Source organism: Misgurnus anguillicaudatus, chromosome 11 (assembly GCF_027580225.2).
Source record: "Misgurnus anguillicaudatus chromosome 11, ASM2758022v2, whole genome shotgun sequence".
NCBI lineage: Eukaryota > Metazoa > Chordata > Actinopteri > Cypriniformes > Cobitidae > Misgurnus > Misgurnus anguillicaudatus.
Window position 1 is genome coordinate 8875250 of NC_073347.2, and position 20205 is coordinate 8895454.

Sequence of the window (20205 nt, forward strand, 5' to 3'; positions counted from 1 at the left end):
GTATGGGAACACGTTTTCTTTTTTGTATTCATGATGCTCAGAGAAGCCGAGGAAAATCTGGTGAGACCCTGCCTCATTCAACACAATCAGATGCAATTGTGAACGAAAAGGCTTTTGTAAATTTGTCACAAAGCCATTGATGATAATTGCTTTTGACTGCGTTAGTGGCATCCTGCTGGTCACTGGCATTCTGCACGCACCAAACCGGCTGCTGCCACTACTTCTAGTGCAGCTGATTATGATGATGTGAGCAACGGTGATGATGTAGGTAATGATGATGATTTTAAAAAGATGACTGAGAAGGTCCATCTGGGAAGCCAAGCTGATGCTTCCTGGTGTGCAGGTATAATGCACCTCAGTGGCATGCCTTTACCAAATGGTAGACCTGGAAATCCAGGGAGCAACTAACCCAATGACATCCACTTTATATGTAAACGTGTTCTCTGCAAGAGCGGCCTGTAATATATACTGTCAAAAAGGTACATTTCACACAAACCCCAAGGTGCAATTCTAGCTCCGCCCACAAGTGGAGAAGCAGTACAGCTTAAAGGAATATTCCATTTCCTTAAAAGAAAAATCCAGATAATTTACTCACCACCATGTCATCCAAAATTTTGATGTCTTTCTTTGTTCAGTCAAGAAGAAATTATGTTTTTTGAGGAAAACATTGCTGGATTTTTCTCATTTTAATGGACATTAATAGAGCCCAACATTCAATACCCAACCCAACACACAACAGTTTTTTTCAACGGAGTTTCAAAGGACTCTAAACAATCTCAAACGAGGCATAAGGGTCTTATCTAGCGAAACGATTGTCATTCCTGACAAAAATAAAAATATGCACTTTTAAACCACAACTTTTCGTCTAGGTCCGGTCCAGCGTGACCTAACGTGAATGTGTGGTGACATAGGGAGGTCACGTGTTACATATATAAAACGCACATTTGCGGATCATTGTAAACAATAAACTGACACAAAGACATTAATTAGTATCAGTTGACATACAACAACGTAGGAACGTCCTCCTTCAACACACTTGTAAACACTGGGGCGGAGTTTCGCGTTCGTCTTCTGTGACCTCTTGACGTCATGACGTATTGCGTGGGGTCACACTGACGCATCACGACCGGATCTAGACGAAAAGTTGTGGTTTGAAAGAGCATATTTTTTTATTTTTCTTGTCAAAAATGACAATCGTTTCGCTAGACAAGACCCCCATGCCTCGCCTGGTACCGCTATAGTCCTTCGAAACTCCATGAAAAAAACTGTTAATTGTTGAGTCAAGCACGAAATGCTGGGCTCCACTAAAGTCCATCAAAATGAGAAAAATCCTGCAATGTTTTCCTCAAAGAACATAATTTCTTCTTGACTGAGCAGAGAGGGACATCGGCATTTTGGATGACATGGTGGTGAGTAAATTATCTGGATTTTTCTTTTAAGAAAATGGACGATTCCTTTAAATACCACGAGATGTGATCAATCAGTATGCACATTTTAGTAGGGATTATAGATATCTTAGCATAAACAGAAAGGAAAGAATCTCTCCGTCCAATGATTTGACTGAGAAAAGACTCCAGGTCAACATAGATTTTACCTCGTGGGATATGGAAGTGTCCTGCTGGGCATCATATACAGCAGCAGTGGGCTGTGATAAGGAAGGGCGGCCTTTTTTTGGCCTACTGGGGTTATTGCTTAGGCTAAATGTTATTTCGATTTTGCAGCTGTACCCTTTGTCCGCTTGAGTGTAGGTCCACTGATTGGGGAGGTGTGACTGATCTCACTGAGCTGATTGAAGGTGTTGGCAGTTGCCATGACAGTCAAGTGAAGCAATAACATATCATCTTTTCCCTGCCGGTCATGTTATATACTGTTCTGTTACATTTTGTTCTGTTATAAGTTTTTATATAATCTTTGCCTAATTCCAAAAAAATATAATTTCTGATTTATACAATAATTTTGTCTGTTAAAGCATGTCCCTTAGTCATTACAATGCCTGCCTTTTGAAATACACCAAGATAGCTACACTCTAAAAAATGCTTGTGTTGAGTAAATATTGGATAAATAACACTGCTAAGTTAAAAATGACACATGATCACTGCTGGGTTATTATAACCAATGGATGAGTAACAACAACCCAGCATTGGGTCATAGTGTCCCAAAATAAAACATAGATTTTTTTATTTATGGGCTTTTTAGTCAACAGAGACAGAAAAGTTGAAGGAGAACAATACATGAGTACCTGCACCAACCGCTGCACCATTGCTCTGACCAAAATATCATAAATAATGTAGTTGTAGACAATTTAATTCTGCCTAGACTTGCCTATCTACTGTACAGTGGTCTTTATAATGCAAAGACAGGCACAGCATATGCATTATATCTTAAGAGAGTTTAACATTTTTAATTGCAGTATGTACTACTTAGACTGTAATCACAAAAGCAGGAAATGATGTAAATCACGGATTCAAATGTAGATTTTTCTACACACCACACAGAAACTATGAAATTTGCATAGTGACAACGGCAAAGATTGTAAACTGCTACATTCACACTTTGTTAATTAGAGAAAACGCAAGGATGAACGCATGCTACCTGCCTGTTTCATGCACAGAGTGTGCAGTCAGTATCTGAACCTTGAGGATTTACGGTCTTCATTATAATCCCAATGGCTTAATGAAATAAATAAGATCACTGGTCATGCTGTAGTTGTTAGGAGACTTCCAGTTTCTTGGAATGTGTCTAGACAATGTAAGCCATAGACCATGACTTAAATGCTTTTATTGCCTCATCACACGACCAGACACTCAAGTTCAACACCAGTGTGAGAAAACCGCCAAACGTCTGTATCGAAAAATGATTATAAGAAAGCTTTATTATAATAGAGTTTGGCTTAAGCAGTTAATAAAAGTCATGTCGCTTATCACAATGCATTATCCTTGAGCAATGCTTTTTGAAAATAATAGGATGCATAATTTAACTGCTTATTGTTTTGAACAGCCTTTGTGTCTTGAGCAAGCATATTGTATAATGCCTTAAAGGGGAAATATTATGAGACTTATTTAAAATGTAAAATAAATCTTTGGTGTCCCGTATGTGGGTACGTATGTCAAGTTTTAGCTCAAAATACCCCACAGATACAGTAATTTATTATAATGTTAAAATTGCCTTTTAAATGCAAATGAGCTGCTGAAATGCAAACACTGATCACCATAATAGTGGTTTGTTCACATTGAAACTCAACTGTGCTGTCAATTATTTTGTCTTTCTCTCTGCACTAGGGTTGCCAACTGTCCCGTATTAGCCAGGATGTCCCGTATTTTGAGCCAAATTTTTTTGTCCTGTATGGGACGTTCCTCATCATGTTTGTTGACTGCTACGCTGATCTAACCAGTGACTGATACAACAGGCTTGTTCGACTTCATGCGGCATCACAAGAACCAAGCGGCAGATAACATCAAAATCCAGCGAGAGCGATTCAAGAAATCATACAGAGGAGACTGCTTTTAAAAAGCTCTCGCGGTACTTTGATGTCATCCACCTGTCAGTTCTTGCAGCACCACTAGCAACAACGGCAGCAGTGTTGATCACGACACTTGATAATGATTTCCGACACCTTTCATCCAATCACAATCAGTATACGTTTAAGAGGGTCAAATAATACGATTTCATGTTTTCTTTTCTTATACAGTGCCTTATTTAGTTGTTTGTGCATGTATAAGATCTGCATAGTTACAAAGTTTGTTTTCAATTCTGAAGAGATCGCTGATCCAGAGACCCACTTAACGCCTCAACCTGAAATGCCTCAAGGTTTGCTAGGAAATTCTTGCACTTGTGATTTACAGACTGTAAGTGTGGCGTGGTGCAGATTAAGGGGCGGTATTATTGTAATAGGACTCGCTTTCTTTGCCACAACAGAGGCAGAATCTGAATGAGCTAATCTTTAACATGCTTGCAGAGACTGATTTACCAAAACTAAGTTACTAGGTTGTTCTTTGTCACATTTTCTAGGTTGATAGAAGCACTGGGGACCCGATTATAGCACTTAAACATAGAAAAAGTCCGATTTTCACGATATGTCCCCTTTAAAGTGATGTCTAGTCAGATCAAGTTAATTCCAGATGAAAACCAGAGTCTTAATTCAGGACCACTGCATCCACTGACCTGGTTATATTTAGCGCTTCATATTTATAGCGTTACATGAAAGTGATGTAACAAGAAAGATTCACTGAACATGTTCCATGTGAAAGGCATCTGAACCAGACTGATTACTCAAGCGCAGCAGCCATGCACAGCACTTCCCATTTTCTAGACTGCGTTTGGAGAAGGTTTCACTTCCCACTCATCAAGTGACACCAAAAAGAAAGGAAATGAAAGTGGAAAAGACGTACAGTAAAGGGCAGAGTACGCTCATAGACACACACTTTCCAATCTTCTGCAGTTTAAACTCAACCAGCTCTTTCACAAACAGAAATGTTTTGAATGGAAAACGATTTATGTGCTAAAAGAAGCCGTCTGGACCAATTCTGCTGTGGTCTCCAGTAAACCACCAGGCAGAGCTATTAGAGATAATTGGTTTGAAAGTGCGAGTGCTGGTGATTATGCGATATTTGCACACAGATCTGCTTAATTCTCTAATAAAATGCAGTATTTAAACTATATGATACATTGGATAAGAAATAGCAATTTATGCAAGCATTAAATCAATGCTGCAAACACACAACAGACACTTGCATACACCCTCAGTTGAATACACACAATAAAGTATGTGAACTAAAACAATATTATTTGTACCACAATAGCATAAGCAATTACCTTGCTACATTAAAGTAGTATACAAAATACATTCAGGCCGCAAAGCTCAAAGTGGTTTTAATCCTTAAAGGGACACTCCACTTTTTTTGAAAATATGCTAATTTTCCAGCTCCCCTAGAGTTAAACATTTGATTCTTACCGTTTTGGAAACCATTCAGCTGATCTCCTGGGTCTGGCGCTAGCACCTTTAGCATAGCTTAGCATAATCTATTGAATCTGATTAGACCATTAGCATCGTGCTAAAAATAACCAAATAGTTTGGATATTTTTCCTATTTAAAACTTGATTCTTCTGTAGTTACATTGTGTACTAAGACAGACAGAAAATTAAAAGTTGTGATTTTCTAGGCAGATGTGTCTAGGAACTATACTCTCATTCTGGCATAATAATCAAGGACTTTGCTGCTGTAACATGGCTGCAGCAGGCGTAGTGATATTACGCAGCAGTCGAAAATAGTCCCCTGCTATTGAAAGTAACCAAGGGGACTATTTTCGGGCAGTGCCTAATATCACTACTGTCTAGAAAATCGCAACTTTAAATTTTCTGTCAATCTTAGTACACGATGCAACTACAGAAGAGTCAAGCCTCAAATAGGACAAATATCAAAACTCTTGGTTATTTTTTAGCGATGCTAATGGTCTAATCAGATTCAATGGCCCGTGCCAAGCCATGCCAAAAGTGCCAGCGCCAGACCCAGGGATCAGCCGAATGGGTTCCAAAATGGCAAAAATCAAATGTTCAACTCTAGGGAAGCTGGAAAATTAGCATATTTTCAAAAAAAGTGGAATGTCCCTTTAACTCTTTCCCTGCCATTGACAAGTTCTCTCGTCAATTAAGAGAAAACGCTTCCCTGCCAATGACAAGTTTTTCCGGCAATCCATATTTCTGCTATTATTCACCAGGTGGTGCTCTTACCCAACTTATAAACAGTAAGAACTCTGTGTATGTTTGGGTCATCGCTCTGAATCTGATCTCTATCAAAAGTCCTTCACAAAAATGCAATTATCTCAGCTTTTTGCTCAAAATTAGGTATGTTTGAAGAAACCTACCTACATATTTGAGAGGTGATAAAAAGAGAACAAATAAAGATAAGATGAAAATTGATTTTGTTGAAAGCAGAGGGTCTGTTCTTTCATTTGATATATTGTATGTTTATATATTTAAATAAGAACATTTTCTGTAAGACATTAAACTTTTGTAAAACTTTGTAAAAATGCTTGCGCTGGCTGGCAACTTAAAAAAAATGCTGGCAGGTAAGAGTTAACAAGAGTTAACTTTTAATGTAACATCACTTCCTTGTATTTTGAGAGTGTGATATAAATAAGTATGATGTGTGATATTCTGAAGAGTTTAGTCTAATAAAGACTGATGAGGCACAGGAATTGTGTAAGCAGTACAGAAGGAGTGTTACTCACTGCAGGCACGAGTAGTTTGTTAACTTCCTCCACTGCACGCTTCAGCTTGATCTCAGCCCGGTTCTGTGCATCCTCCACTGTGATGAGCACGTGCAGGTCTTCATTTAGATGCTCCCAGTTGGGTTTACCTCTGTTCTGCTCCTCCTGGACAGAGACACACAGGGACAGATATTTTAAATGGACTGCTACATAGAGTGTACAATTTTCCTAATTCTCCTAGGCAGATTCAGTCAAAAAATCATACAAAACCAAGACAAAGTTGATACTTAAATTTACTCTGGACAAAATACATGCATGCATGACATACACTGTAAAACAATTCTGTAGAAATTACAGTATTACTGCCAGCTGGTTGCCAGTAACTTACTGTAGATTTTACATTTAGGTTATTTACTGGCAACAGTATGTTCAAAGTTAAATGAACATGAAACATTTTCAGTCTTTTTCTTCTACAGTAAGTTACTGGCAACCAGCTGCATAATTACAGCAGTGTAGGAGAGACTGGGGCTAGTTGTCACACAGGGGGTTAGGGGTATATGTCAGTAATTATGACATTTCGACATTCTAACAGAACACAATAACATCACAATAACAAACATTCAGACAGGCATCAACTACCTGTATATAATTAAATTAAGGTTAATTAACCAGTAATGTCAGGCTGGGGCAAGTTGTCACATGCGTTTAAATTTTTTAATTTCCATATGTATGTACATGACCTTTTATATATAATATGTTTTATTATGAACTTTCTGTTTCATAACAATTTCATTGTTTCTCTGAGAACAGCAGGTTCCATTATGACAATTTACCCCATATTGTGTGACAACATGCGTGTTTAATGAACTGTGTCTTTTCTCCTGTGTGATAATGGAGAAAATGTTCAACAGCTTTATTGTAACCAAGATTTGTGTCTACAGAAACTGATTTCCAAACAATTAATTTACGCTGGGAAGTATTTCCTTGTATAAAAACTGTGACAACTAGCCCCAGTTTTTACGTGTATTTGTCTATGTATGTTCAGAATATAAATCTAGTGATTTATATATATATTTTATCAGGGTCATCAAATATAGTCAAAGGCTGTTAACAGTTTACGGTATTTTTTGCCCTGCTTGTTTAAATTAACCAATAACAGCATGCATTTACATTTAATTCCTTACTAAAAACAAACATTTTAGACAATAAGTGCATTTCGTCAATCACAGCACAGCTACTGTGAGGCAGCAGCGCCATTCACATAGTATGCACACGTATGCAAGCGTTTAAAATAAAACCAGTCAGACCGAGCATCAAACTCTTGCACCTTTCATTTGTTGCAGAAGTGCTGGTACGTACAGTCTACATACTGTATACTACAAAAATAGTAATATGGTAGTATTCTTTAAATTTGCCGTGTTGAAGTTCTAGTAGAAAATTGAAACTTGTTTCAAATCCCACTTTTTCATACTTTGAGAGAACCAAAGTAACAGCAAAACTTAATAAAAAACAGACTACAACAGTAAAAGGATGTGAAAGATAAAAAGCGTGAGGCAGTCTCTTTGATCTGGCGCTTGCTACCAAAGCAGAAATCAAGATGCCATGTACATGTCATCTATTGAGATGCTGCTCTATGTAGGAGACCTCAAAAACAGCTTATACAGACTCAAGACAGACAGTGGCAGGGGATTTCACAGCTATGAGAGACACGACAACAATAGCAGGAGTAGAAAATCAAAACAAGATTATTGTGAAAGCGTCTGACTCTTGAGTCAGAACCTAGCAATGCTCAAAGCTGATGCATGTAATATAAATATAATTTTCACTGTAATATGTAAAGACATCTCCAAACAAACCAGGTTGATTTCCCGAATGAGTGTAATCACTGTGGGGCTTTCTACTGTAAACATCAGGCCAAAATTTGGCTCAGTTAAGGGAATTGTCAAAAAATAGCCCCTAGCTGTCACTGGGGCGGTACTCTTTCATAAAGTACACATTTGTACCTAAAGAGTATATATCATCGCTGCCCGATGAAACTCACGTATGTCCAAAACAGTTACTTTTCAGGAAGTGAAAAAAACACTGTATATCAAAAGCAGTTAAATGTAGCGTTGTCATACTTGGTACGGCATCTTTACATGTAACCATATTCTTGCCAGTGTCATGATATAATCCACATTTGACCAAAATTGAGTTTAAATGGACATACGTGCATATTTTACAGTAACTGTGGTCGATACGTGTTCTTCCGCTCATAAATTAGAATGCCCAAGTCGCGTTTCATATTGACAGATGAATACGCTCAGTTTATTAAATAGCCTACGTCTTAGTTAAATACGCTTACTTCATTTAATATTAATTATAAGTGTATTAAATGTCTCTTGCAAGCTATGGAAGGACAATGAATCAATACACTGACATGGTAATGCTAGACAGCAGGGGCATCAGTTTGTGTTGAAAAGTGGTGGGGACAAAAGATCAGATAAAAAACATTATTGCAGGACGGGGAAAATATTGAATAACGGCGCATCAAAAATGGGCATAGCGTAGGCTAGTCAACAACAAGAAAAAACTCAGCATAAAACCCTCAACAATGTCTCTGCAACACCAGCTCAACCGAACAGTGCAAAAGCACCATACCGTAGAAAACAGCAGCGCGTTTAGTCAATGATTACAATGAATTTCATTACATATGTACAAAGAAAACACACCATAAGCATACAACGCAACATATGTGACCCTGGACCACAAAACCAGTCTTAAGCATCGCTTGATTTTTCAGAACATTTTAACCAAACGTCTTCAAAAAGCGGTGGGATGTCCCCAGCGTAAATAACACTATGCTAGACAGATACTTTGTTTGCACAGTCCTACCGTAATTTAGTCACTCCTAGATGTACGTCTGGCGTCAGGGGGAACGTTTACCTGGATGAAGGAAAGATATTGTCTCACAGGCTATGTTTATTCGGCTATATCCAGTGCTGAGCTTCGATGAAACTTTACGAGACCGGCGAGATGCTTCACAGGCGGGAGATACGTGGCGTGATTGACAGCTTTGACACCAAATGGATATACGTGAAAATCAGATGACATGATTTCACAACTTTTCATTGGCCATTTAGGTATGTGACGCATACTGTATACGGAAATTAACCTGGACATTCAATCCGTCGAAAAATCTCAAAATCGGCAAAATGGACATACGTGGTTTTCATCGGAAAGCGACACACACACATACATATATATATATATATATTAGGGCTGTCAATAGATTAAAAAAATTAATCTAGATTAATCGCATGATTTCATGAGTTAACTGCGATTAATCGCAAATTAATCGCACATTTTTATCCATTCTAAATTTACCCTAATTTAACACTTTTCAGGTTTTTAATATTCTAATCATATATACATGTATAGATGCTTTATGCAAATGTATGTTAACAACAGCCTGTTTACATTTTAACAGAATCACCAGCCATTGTTTTGTATATGAATTTTCCTTTCAGAAGATTTTTCTTTCTCCATTTTTGTTTGGTGCTGCATCATTTGTGACCTGTGCAGGCAAGTTGAGTCGGAATAAGCAAATTTTTAAAAAATAGTTGTTCATATTTTGACATTCTCTATTAAAACATAGAACAATGCATGATTTGTTGAAATATAACAAAATATGACAGAACTACACGTGTTTGAAGTTGAAAGAGTCAAATTACCACAAAAATGTCCACATCCATACATTATATTACCACATCAATACCTTAAAATCACTGGTAAAACTAATAGATTTAGCACACACAAAGCAAAAACATCATCAATGTATGTTCAACTTTTTTTCCTTTTGTTTGATTGACATTGAGACAGACTGCTTAAAATCTAAGTGATCTAATATAATGTTACACATCAGATAGTTTTACCCAAAAGTTAACCAAACATTTACTTAAAACATAACAGATTATAGAGCCTACCTGCGTGAATTCTTATCAAAACAGATATTTGTAAAACTGTAATTTTGTGTAGATGTCTATATATCCGGGTCGCGCACTCGCGCGTCTGTGTGCACGCGCTTCAGATATCAGTCAGTCAGCGTGAGGGGATCGCTTTTGAGTCTTGTCGCTCTTAATAACTCTTTAACATTAATCAGGTACCGAACTTTATCTCTCTTAATGACTCTTTTAACATAAAGCAAGTCCTGCAGTCTATTTTCTAAGTCATGCATAAAAGCGAAACCAAAATGAATTGAGACGCATTTTTGTATTAGATTAAGCATAAGGAGGACGGTAACGTTACACCTCTCAGACGTATAAATAAAGATCATATCAGATGTCCAACGAGCATTCAGAGCATTGGATTTGGTAGACGATTTGCTTAATGTTCTTATTTCTATGAAAACCTTTTACTCATTTAGAGAGAGTCACATTTGTCTGCGTCTCTGTTCATTCAACTATGGGCTGGACCAAGGGTCAAACAGAAATTGCGCGTTGCGTTAATCTCCGTTAAAAAAATTAGTGGCGTTAAAATGAATTTGCGTTAACGCGTTATTAACGCGTTAATTTTGACAGCCCTAATATATATATATATATATATTAGGACCTTGCAATGTAAAAAAGTTGGTTCAACTCAAATAAGTAGGTTACCTAATTGCCTTAACTCTTTTTTCGCCATTGACAAGTAATCTCAATTAAAGTATTACTCCACTTTCAAAATCCCGATAATTTACTCACCACCATATTATCCAAAATGTTTAGGTCTTTTTTGTTCAGTCGAGAAGAAATTAAGTTTTTTAAAGAAACAATTCCAGGATTTTTCTCAATTTAGTAGTCCTTATTGGACCCCAACAGTTTACAGTTTTTTGTCCGGACAATGCAAATAGAAGTGTTGAAGAACCGTGTTTGAAAATAATTATTAAGGCAAGTAGGCAATAAATGATGTCACTTTTGAAAACAGCACTGAAAAAAATGATTAATTAAATTTACTCAATTTTTTTAAGGTAAGTGGTTGCAATCAATTTATTTAAGCTACATTTAAACAAAAGTTTTTTGTTTTGTTTTTCTATTTTTTTTGTTTAAATGTAGCTTAAATAAATTGATTGCAACCACTTACCTTAAAAAATTTGAGTAAATTGAATGAATATTTTTTTTCATTGAGGGATGCTATTAGTGGTGCTTTTCCATTGCATAGTACCCCACGGTTTGGTTTGGGTCAGGTTGGGTTAGCTCACTTCACTTTGGCTTGGTTAGCTTTTCCATCGAGTTTAGTAACACTTCAGAGTGGGAGGGATTATAGGCGTGTCATTATATTTGCGCTGCCTACTGCTGTGACATCATACAAGTAAGAGGGTTGTTGTACATTCCTTTATTTAATAATAGCATTATTAAAGACTCATTTCTCACATGACATGTTCATACTCCTTCAGTCTGGAAAAAGATACAGAAGTATCAGAGCAAGAACCAGCAGGCTACTAAACAGCTTTATTCCCACAGCCATTAGACTGTTTAACCAGAGAATGTGATTTGAACTGGAAATTGATTATTTATTTATTTTAGTCTTATTTTAGTGTATTTTAGGATATTTATATTTAAAGTGTGCTCTTTTTTATTAGTTGTTAATGCACTAAATTATTACTGAACGGTGGATGTGTGAAACACAATTTCATTTTTATGTAAAACATGAAAATGACAAATAAAGAATCAATATTTCTCAGTCCGCCACAAAATTAAAATTGACCACCACAAATAGATGTTTGCACATTGCGTTTATCACTACCTCTGTCTCACATGACAGTTTCTGTACAAACACCCGTGGCGTCAGTAGATGCGCTCCGCTGAGCCTCATTTAAGTTGCATTTAAGCATATATGCAGACGCGTGCATTGCGAATGTGCCGCCACAAACTGCAAGTCTGGAAAAAACTATTATGGTGTTCCTGATTCTCAACCTGTGGATGTTTTTCATCACTAACAGGGAGTTTGGGAACTTACAGCAAAGCACAGATGACAACATGTTTACTCGAGACAGCACAAGCTAGCATAAAGGTAAAGCTAATCTTTTACATTATAGCAATGATGCTGGTAGTGAAAATTCTCTCAGACCAATCAGTGATCTACAGTGTTTTCGGGTCATGTTTTGGTATCAGCTCAGGTTGCTTGGAACCCCGACCGAGGTGGTACTAATAAAAGTACCGGGTTCTACAAACTGAACCCAGTGGAAAACCTCCCAGAAGTAAGCTGACCCCTATGCAATGGAAAAGCACCATAGGTGATGTTTGTGGGGTACCAATGAAACTGGTAAGAAAAAGATGACATTGAGAAAGGGATGGGGGGACTTAAGCCAGAAAATTTAAAACTATTTTAACAACTGATCAACAGCTCTTTGACATCCATCCTGCAATACCTTTTGGAGAAAGTACCACTCACATGCAAACTACTTAACTGATAGAAAGCCAGAGCACGTTAAGTTAAAGGGTCTCGCTGAGCTCCACCTACACCGCAGCTTGTTTGTCTATTTTCAGATTGTTTTGTTGCATTTCTGTAAGATTTCCAAATGAAAAATCAAGATCTGATTTATGCAATAATCAGATATGCAAACAGTGCTGTTTTTTCTCCCTGCGCGCGCAAATGGGAAATTGATGGCAATCAGCGTCGGCGTCTGTGTTGCCGCGTTCTGCCTGCTGATTTTCATTAGAGATCCATTGTTACCACTTTGGTGTGAAGCGGCGAGGAAGGGAAGAAATCGGGCTTGTGTTCACAGTAGTGTCGCCAAACACACTTGATATGATTTATTATTCAGGATAGCGGTGCATGGTTGTTATGAGGTCACTTCCTATTTCTCTTTGTTTGCCCCTCTGGTTTTGCCTGGCTGATTTACTTGGCTTTCCATGTTTGTGACAAGCGCTAAAAATTGATCTGAGGCTGACCCAACCCACCCACCGCTACTCTGTCAATAACTCTTAGAGAAAGCTGAGCAGAGACAGCCAGAAGGGACTGGAGTGGAGGTGCTGTGTGTGTATGCGAGTGTGCCCGTCTATTTGGGAGTAAAAGACACTTGTTTTCGTGCGGACCAGGCAGGTTGTCTTGCATCAGGGCGCCGTCGCTCCATCTCTGGCCCTGCGGGGTGGCCGGTGACAGGCTGGTAGTCAAGGTGATCCTCCCTCAATGTTCGACATAGGAAATATGTCAGACTGCGGGGCCTTCCACCAGGGTTTTTGTTTACACCCCTCTCCCCAGCGTGCCCTGTCTCTCTTTAACTGAGCAGTAGCATAATCAATGTCCATAAATCCATTGTCCTGGTCTTTTGTAATCCTTACTGAAGCAATAACGGTGCCCTGAAGGAGCACTGACCCCTCTGTGAAAATCTCTGGGAACCAATATCAGGGCTCGGCCAACAGACGACAAATTGACAGAGGTGCATGCGTACAAAAACTAAACTGACACGTCATATTCTGTTTAGGGTTCATATTCTGGTTAAGCCCTTATTCAGATAAAGGCATTTATATGCTTCACATACATTGGAAATGTAATGTGTACATGCAATCGGTACTTTCTGAATAAACTAAGACCTGCATATAAAATGGTTGCATACAAATAAGGTTGCTGCTCTTAAGATTTATTTATAAAAGATGTATTTATAGAGAAATTAAATCCTCTCATTAATTCCCTATCCAGTCTATGGCAAAAACTTAATGAATTGCAAAATATGGGTCAGAAGAGCCACGCTGTGATTTCATTACTATGTACATTGATTTATGATTACCTCTTTTGAAGTGTGTCATTTAGCTGATGTTCAAGTCTCAGGTTAACAAGGAAAATATGCTATAACATTTTTTACATTTTAAGTGCATTCAAGGTATACATTTTATAGCACATGTTTTTCCTCAGAATCAAACCTACAACATTTTGTGCTGCTAATGCAACGGATAACATTTTATTTTTATACTCCATTAGGGCTGCAACTAATGATTATTTTCATAATTGATAAATTGGACGATTATTTTTTTTCAATTAATTGGATAAAGACATAAATATTTCCTCTTTAAGATTTACATATTAAAGTTATAAGGCACTAAATTAGGGAATTCACTTGTAAAAGTGTACTTTTAAAAGTGCAAAAGCTACACACTACTACAGAGTTTAACAAATATAATCTTTTTGATATTCTAGGCCTTAAATAAAACGTTTTTGCAGCTTTTAAATAGTAAAACATCTCAAATGATTATGTCATTGCTTGTGTCCAAACATAAACAAACAAAACAAATCGAGTCTTCATGAATGTGCTGGTAAGAAAATTTTGCCACAGATTAATAAACAAATTTTAATATAATTTTAGACCTTGATGAGAATTAACATTATTCGGTAATAACAAAATAAATAAGCCTTATAATATAAAAGTGATACATGCATTGTTACAGTATTAAAAACTTGGATATTCCCCTTAATTTAAAACAGATGCTTAGTTTGTGGTTGAATATTATTTTTCTGAAAACCCAATAACAATTAAACAAATACAAACTCACTTATATTGAAGGACAAAATTAAACCTTTATTAACCAGCGTTCATTTGCGCTTTTGCTTTCGTCATTTTCCTGTCAGGGTTGCCAAAACTGGGTAACAAAACAGTTCACACCTTAGTTAACTTCAAATTCAAGGACCTTTCAAGGACTTTTCAGGTCCAATACCCTCAAATTCAAGGACTAAATGTGAGAACACATTTCAAGTGAGAGCAAGGTTACATCGTGTTACCTTTTAAGATATATTGTTAAAGTTCCCTTTTGAGGGAACTCGCGCTGCGTCACTGCGATGACACTTTGGGGACACCTCCCTTGGAAAGTGCGTCTGAATGTGTATATCAAATTTAACCAATGGTGAGGCTTAACGACAAAGACAGGGTGACGCGGGAGCCAGGAAGTATATCGCTATCTGAAATATTGCCAAAGATGGCATTACAGTGACGCAGGAAGTATGGCAAGGGAGACGCAGCGCCTCGTTCCTCTTCTCAGGGAACAACTGTTACATATGTTTCCCGAGACATTTTCATGTGTCAAACACAACTATGCAAAAAAGCATTTTTAAAATGAATCAACATTTGCATACAGAAGATATTAGCATTTAAAGTGAACAGTTTAGCATGTGTGATTAAAAGGCTATTTTATGATATTATCCTACACTACACAGGAAATAATATGGATTTTTTTTCAGAAAACTTGCATCAAATAGATTCAAGCACTTTCAATGACCTGTATCTATGTATGTATATTTTCAAAAAAAAAAATTCCCCAGATTCACAAACTTTCAAGCATTTCAAGGACCCGTGGGAACCCTGCAGTCTAATGGTCATTCAAAATTAGTCTAAAAGAATCCCATTAACCCAATTCACAGCCCAAATACCAACAACTAATGAACCAAATCCTTCAATCTCTAACCCGCAGAAAAACACCAACCTGCAGAAACAGTCTAAAAGCAGCCAAATTCAGAACTCTGCAGAAAGGCAGAGGACCTGGCAACACTGCAATGTCTGCAATGCTGCCTTGTTTTTTAACAAGCTGGCTGCAAGGTGAGAAGAAGCGCCTGGATAAACTGGTAGTTTTTGGACTGGTAGTTGACATACAACTACATAATACTAACTTTGCAATTACATGTTAACTTATTCTACTAACCCTAAACCCTTCCCTAACAGTGGAGTATGCTCAACCAATGGTGTGCCTCCGAGGGGCGTGACTCCGTCCAATGGAGGACGAGTGAGAAACCTGATGCTAAGGGTGCAAAAATCATACAATTTAGATTTAATACATGCAAAGAAAAATGCTTGACACTTCACCACAGTGTGTGCTGTTGTATCACTGATAATTACTTCAAACAAGCCAGATAATGAGGTGTCAATATTCCATGTTTACATGAAACAGAATTCAAAGCTGTCACTTTAGTTTTCTATAAAATGTTAAGTCAGGTTAATAACACATGATATTTCATATAAATGAGGAACATAATGAGGTGAATGAGGAACATATAAGCATATTCAGTGGCTGAGAACAAGTTCATGTTTTGATGATGAAACAAAGTTTATGGCTACACAGATAGCACTACAAATGTTGAACAAGTCCATCTCTTGATTTCATTATCTTATCTTGATTGCATGCTGTCCACATTTCAAGGCACATGAAAAACTCTAACCCCAAACTAAACTCTGACCTAACAGAGAATAACAAACCACAAGATTTTATCGCTCTCTCATTCTGGGGATAAATTCAGGAGAATGACAAAGGGCTTTTCCCTTAAATCCAGATGATTTGGTGCTTGTGTAAAAATGTAGCAGCAGCATCAAAGCTTCTTGTTAGGGTCTTAAACAACAAAAGAATAAAGGTTCACATCCTTTGCTAGAGGACGACAATATTGCAGTGCATGATTTCACCTCAGATTTTCACATACTTTACATAAAAAATATGAGCAATAATTCAGTTTTTATTTAATGATGAATGTACTTCACAGTATTTCCTACATAACGTAACAGCTGTGCATTCCCAAAACATCCCTTTGGTAATCATCATTCAAGTCTCATAATGTAATTTTGAGATAACAAGCATCAAAGTTTGATTTAAACATTTAACGCAATGTTAGTCAAAATATTAAGCATATGAAGGCTATATTTTCACAGAATGTTCTTTACATTATGTAGGATGATTTAAAAACTAGCTGGGTTTTCACAGAGGGTCATATAGTTTTAGGATTTTGGAAAAAGCCTTGTTTATCATTGGTTGTTATCCCATGTTTGAATGTCTTTTTAATCACGCAGAATACACGAGAAAAGCAGCATTAAACTAGTTCATCCCAAAAGAAGGAAAATGTGATAATGGGGGACGCAAATCACCGAACAATTATCTCATGGCTAATGTGCTATTTGCAGTTGACAATGTGTTTAACACCATAGTCATGCATTACATGTACTTTATGTGTGAGCTGTGACAAGAGAACTCAGAAATAAAATGCCGTCACTTTAGCACACACATACAGGTCTGTTTAGTGATGGTGAGAGCAGATGAAGCTAAAGTGATTGTGACAGTTCTAATAACAGTAATCGCCAGCGGGCCCGAAACTGCAGCTGAGTCTCTCTGACAGACCCAGTCAGAACAAAGATGAAGGCACCTACATTAGCAATACAACACCCTCCACATTTACTCTGTGTATCAGCGGGAGCCTGACATCGTGCCTTTGGCTGATCTCCTTTTTAGCTAGTGCTCACAAATTACACAAAAATACATCATTAATAAATATATGCTAAATACATTTTGTAGAAATTAAAGCTTTTTTATTTGACAATATATTTAGTTTCATATATTTCATATATTTATATAAATTTTTCGTGGCTAAAATATACAAGTTTATAAAGTATATATAAAATATAACATTTGAAGAAGTAGGTTACTTAAGTAACGTTTTCAAACATGTTATGTTTACAGGTTATGTTTACATTAAGTTTTTCTTCCAATGCGACGTAACTATAAATGCTTTTAAAATATATTTATTTGTAAAATATATTTATAATATATTCAAAAATGGCCAAAAACATATTTCTGTTTAAAAGATAAAATTGCAACTTTACATGCTTATCGTTGTGTAGACTGAAGTCTAATGATGATGTCAAAATGATATTTGCTGTAAAATCTTACCCAACAGCTCAAATTACAGTATTACTGTATTTTCTGAACTACAAGGCACACTTTTTTCCATAGTTTGGCTTGTCCTGCGACTTATGGTCAGGCGCGACTTGTAAGTCAGTATGAATTAATTGTGACATATATGAACCGAGAGACAACATTACCATCTTCATCCGTGAGAGTCTGTTATATGCTGCTCCTGTATTTATGTAATTCAATGAATTCAGTGATGCGGAATGATGAGCCTGCGAACTTGATGCTCATTGGCTTGTTCTGTTTATTTAGCCTAATCAGCCTTTCAGGTATATGTTTAGTATGCTATTGTGTATAGTGTTCATAACTGATAATGTTATGTTAACGTACAGACATCTATTTAGCCTGCTGTTCTGTGTGCTATTGTTTAGTTGAATAACTTGCCTTTCAAGATTAAATGTCTGTTCTTTGGCTGGATTTTGTTAAATCATTTTCTAAATAAATGTGACGTGTAGTCCAATGCGACTTATATATGTTTTTCGTCTCCATGACGCATTTTTGATTGATGCGACTTATACTCTGGAACGACTTATAGGCTGGAAAATACGGTAATCATTATTTAAAGCTTACCGTTGTGATCAGGTTAAAGTATGAGGACAGTTTATGAATTTGCTCAGTAAGTAATTTTTTTTATTTTTAACAAAAACTTACAGATTTCAGCTTTAAGATATACAACCTCAGCACATTCTGCAAGCAAATATATACTTAGGGCCACATTTACTAACAGCTTGCGCCAGCGCTAACAGCGTTAAATAACGCCTGTCAGGATTTACTAAAGACGTGCAGTCGATAATTACCGCTGAAAAGGTCCAGTTATTCTTGCAACTGATATTTATTGTATATGCATTTCTGGCAGTGTCCCTTTCAGATGCAAAATTTTGCGGAGGAGAATATGTAAATGATTCAAGAAACGCAATTTACTATTTACTAATACTAATATTTACAGTCATCACAGAGATCAAAGAGCATGTGATACAATGCAGAGGATTGTTTTAACATGTAACAGTTTATTTGGAATGCCAGAGGAAAATAGTGGCAATTTTTTTTACCCGACTGGACCCAAATGTAAACGGCACTGATGTATGTGCATTCTGCAGACCCATACGCAGCAGTCAGACAGAAAGAAACTCCGGTGGCCACGCAACCAATTTGGCGAGCTGCTCCATTTGTTTTACTTTGTTATCTGACAACGACAGATTGCGTAATTGCGCTCTTGCGCTAATTTGCCCTGTACGGCCCTTACATTTTTAAGTTGAATTTTACCACTAACATGACATTTTGAGCGCAATGCTTGTTATTATTTCAGCCAAGTTCCTGTATTAATTTTCTTTAAAGCCAAACAAAACCAGCTGAAATCCTTGTGTTAATGCAATGGTTGACTGATAGGTGAGTGGGCGATTGTTCGGTGTTGTCTAGGACACATCAGGATTAGCTGTTTAGCTTCACTATAAATGCAATGTGATCACACGGGTTTATAACTCCCTCTGATTGTGACTGAAGTGACTGATCATAAAACATAACCACTGGATGTTAACACCGGGTGTGATGTACATTAAATCTATGCGTGGGCTATATAATAACCATAGATACTTTCACTTTCATGCTTGGTCCTCACTGTTGTACAGTACAATTTATTTGAAGGTAAGAGCTGAGGAGGAAACATGAGCAAATCAGTGCTGGGTAGATGTCTACAGAGTTCAAGCTCTTGCCCTGAGTCACGGTAGAAAATTTGGCATCCCTGTTGTCACTTACCCCTCGCTTTAACATCAAAGCTGTGCTTCAGGCAAAGGTGAGACGCTGAAAGACTAGCTAAATTCAACATAAAAGCCAACTACGATCTGACATTGTGTTATAACAGCTGAAAACGCTCCAGTTTCTTCTGAGTTTAAGCTGTTGAAAGATGCTGTGTGTGCGTTTATGTAGGGAGATAGGAGAAGACATTCCATTCTTTGTAATAATTATTATGCTTATACACTTTTTTAAAAACTGTTCGGGTCCTTGCTGCTGATTGGTCAGCTGTAAAATGTTTTGTTCCTGCTCGATTTTCGTTGACTTTGAGTAAAATAATGTAAAGTTTTTCATAAGATCCCCTGGGGTCAATGCGTTAGCATGACAGAAGCTTGATGCTGTGGTGTGAGAACAAGCAACAGCCGGCATTTTTCCGTCTCCAGTGCCTCTCGCGTAAATTATTCGATTTTGATGGTTTATGTTTCTTCCCCATCACAGAAAATCACCACAGGTTTATCAATGCTATCAAATTATTATTTTGTTTTTGTTTGTTTGTTGATCACGAAGTACAAAGTAGATGAGGAAAACTAGGATTT

General features: G+C 37.1%; 1 protein-coding gene across 6 annotated transcripts in view; it reads right to left on the reverse strand.

Annotated features, from left to right (window-relative positions):
• The window catches only part of LOC129416870 (KH domain-containing RNA-binding protein QKI), a 111803-nt gene that overhangs the window by 30742 nt on the left and 60856 nt on the right, over positions 1–20205 (reverse strand). For all 6 annotated transcript variants that reach the window (XR_012372065.1, XM_055171297.2, XM_055171295.2 and 3 more), the window contains exon 4: positions 6228–6371. Coding sequence is in view for 5 of the 6 variants with exons in the window: in XM_055171297.2 (XP_055027272.1) it covers positions 6228–6371 (144 nt within the window). In the remaining variant the exon portion in view is untranslated. The remainder of the gene's footprint in view (positions 1–6227; positions 6372–20205) is intronic.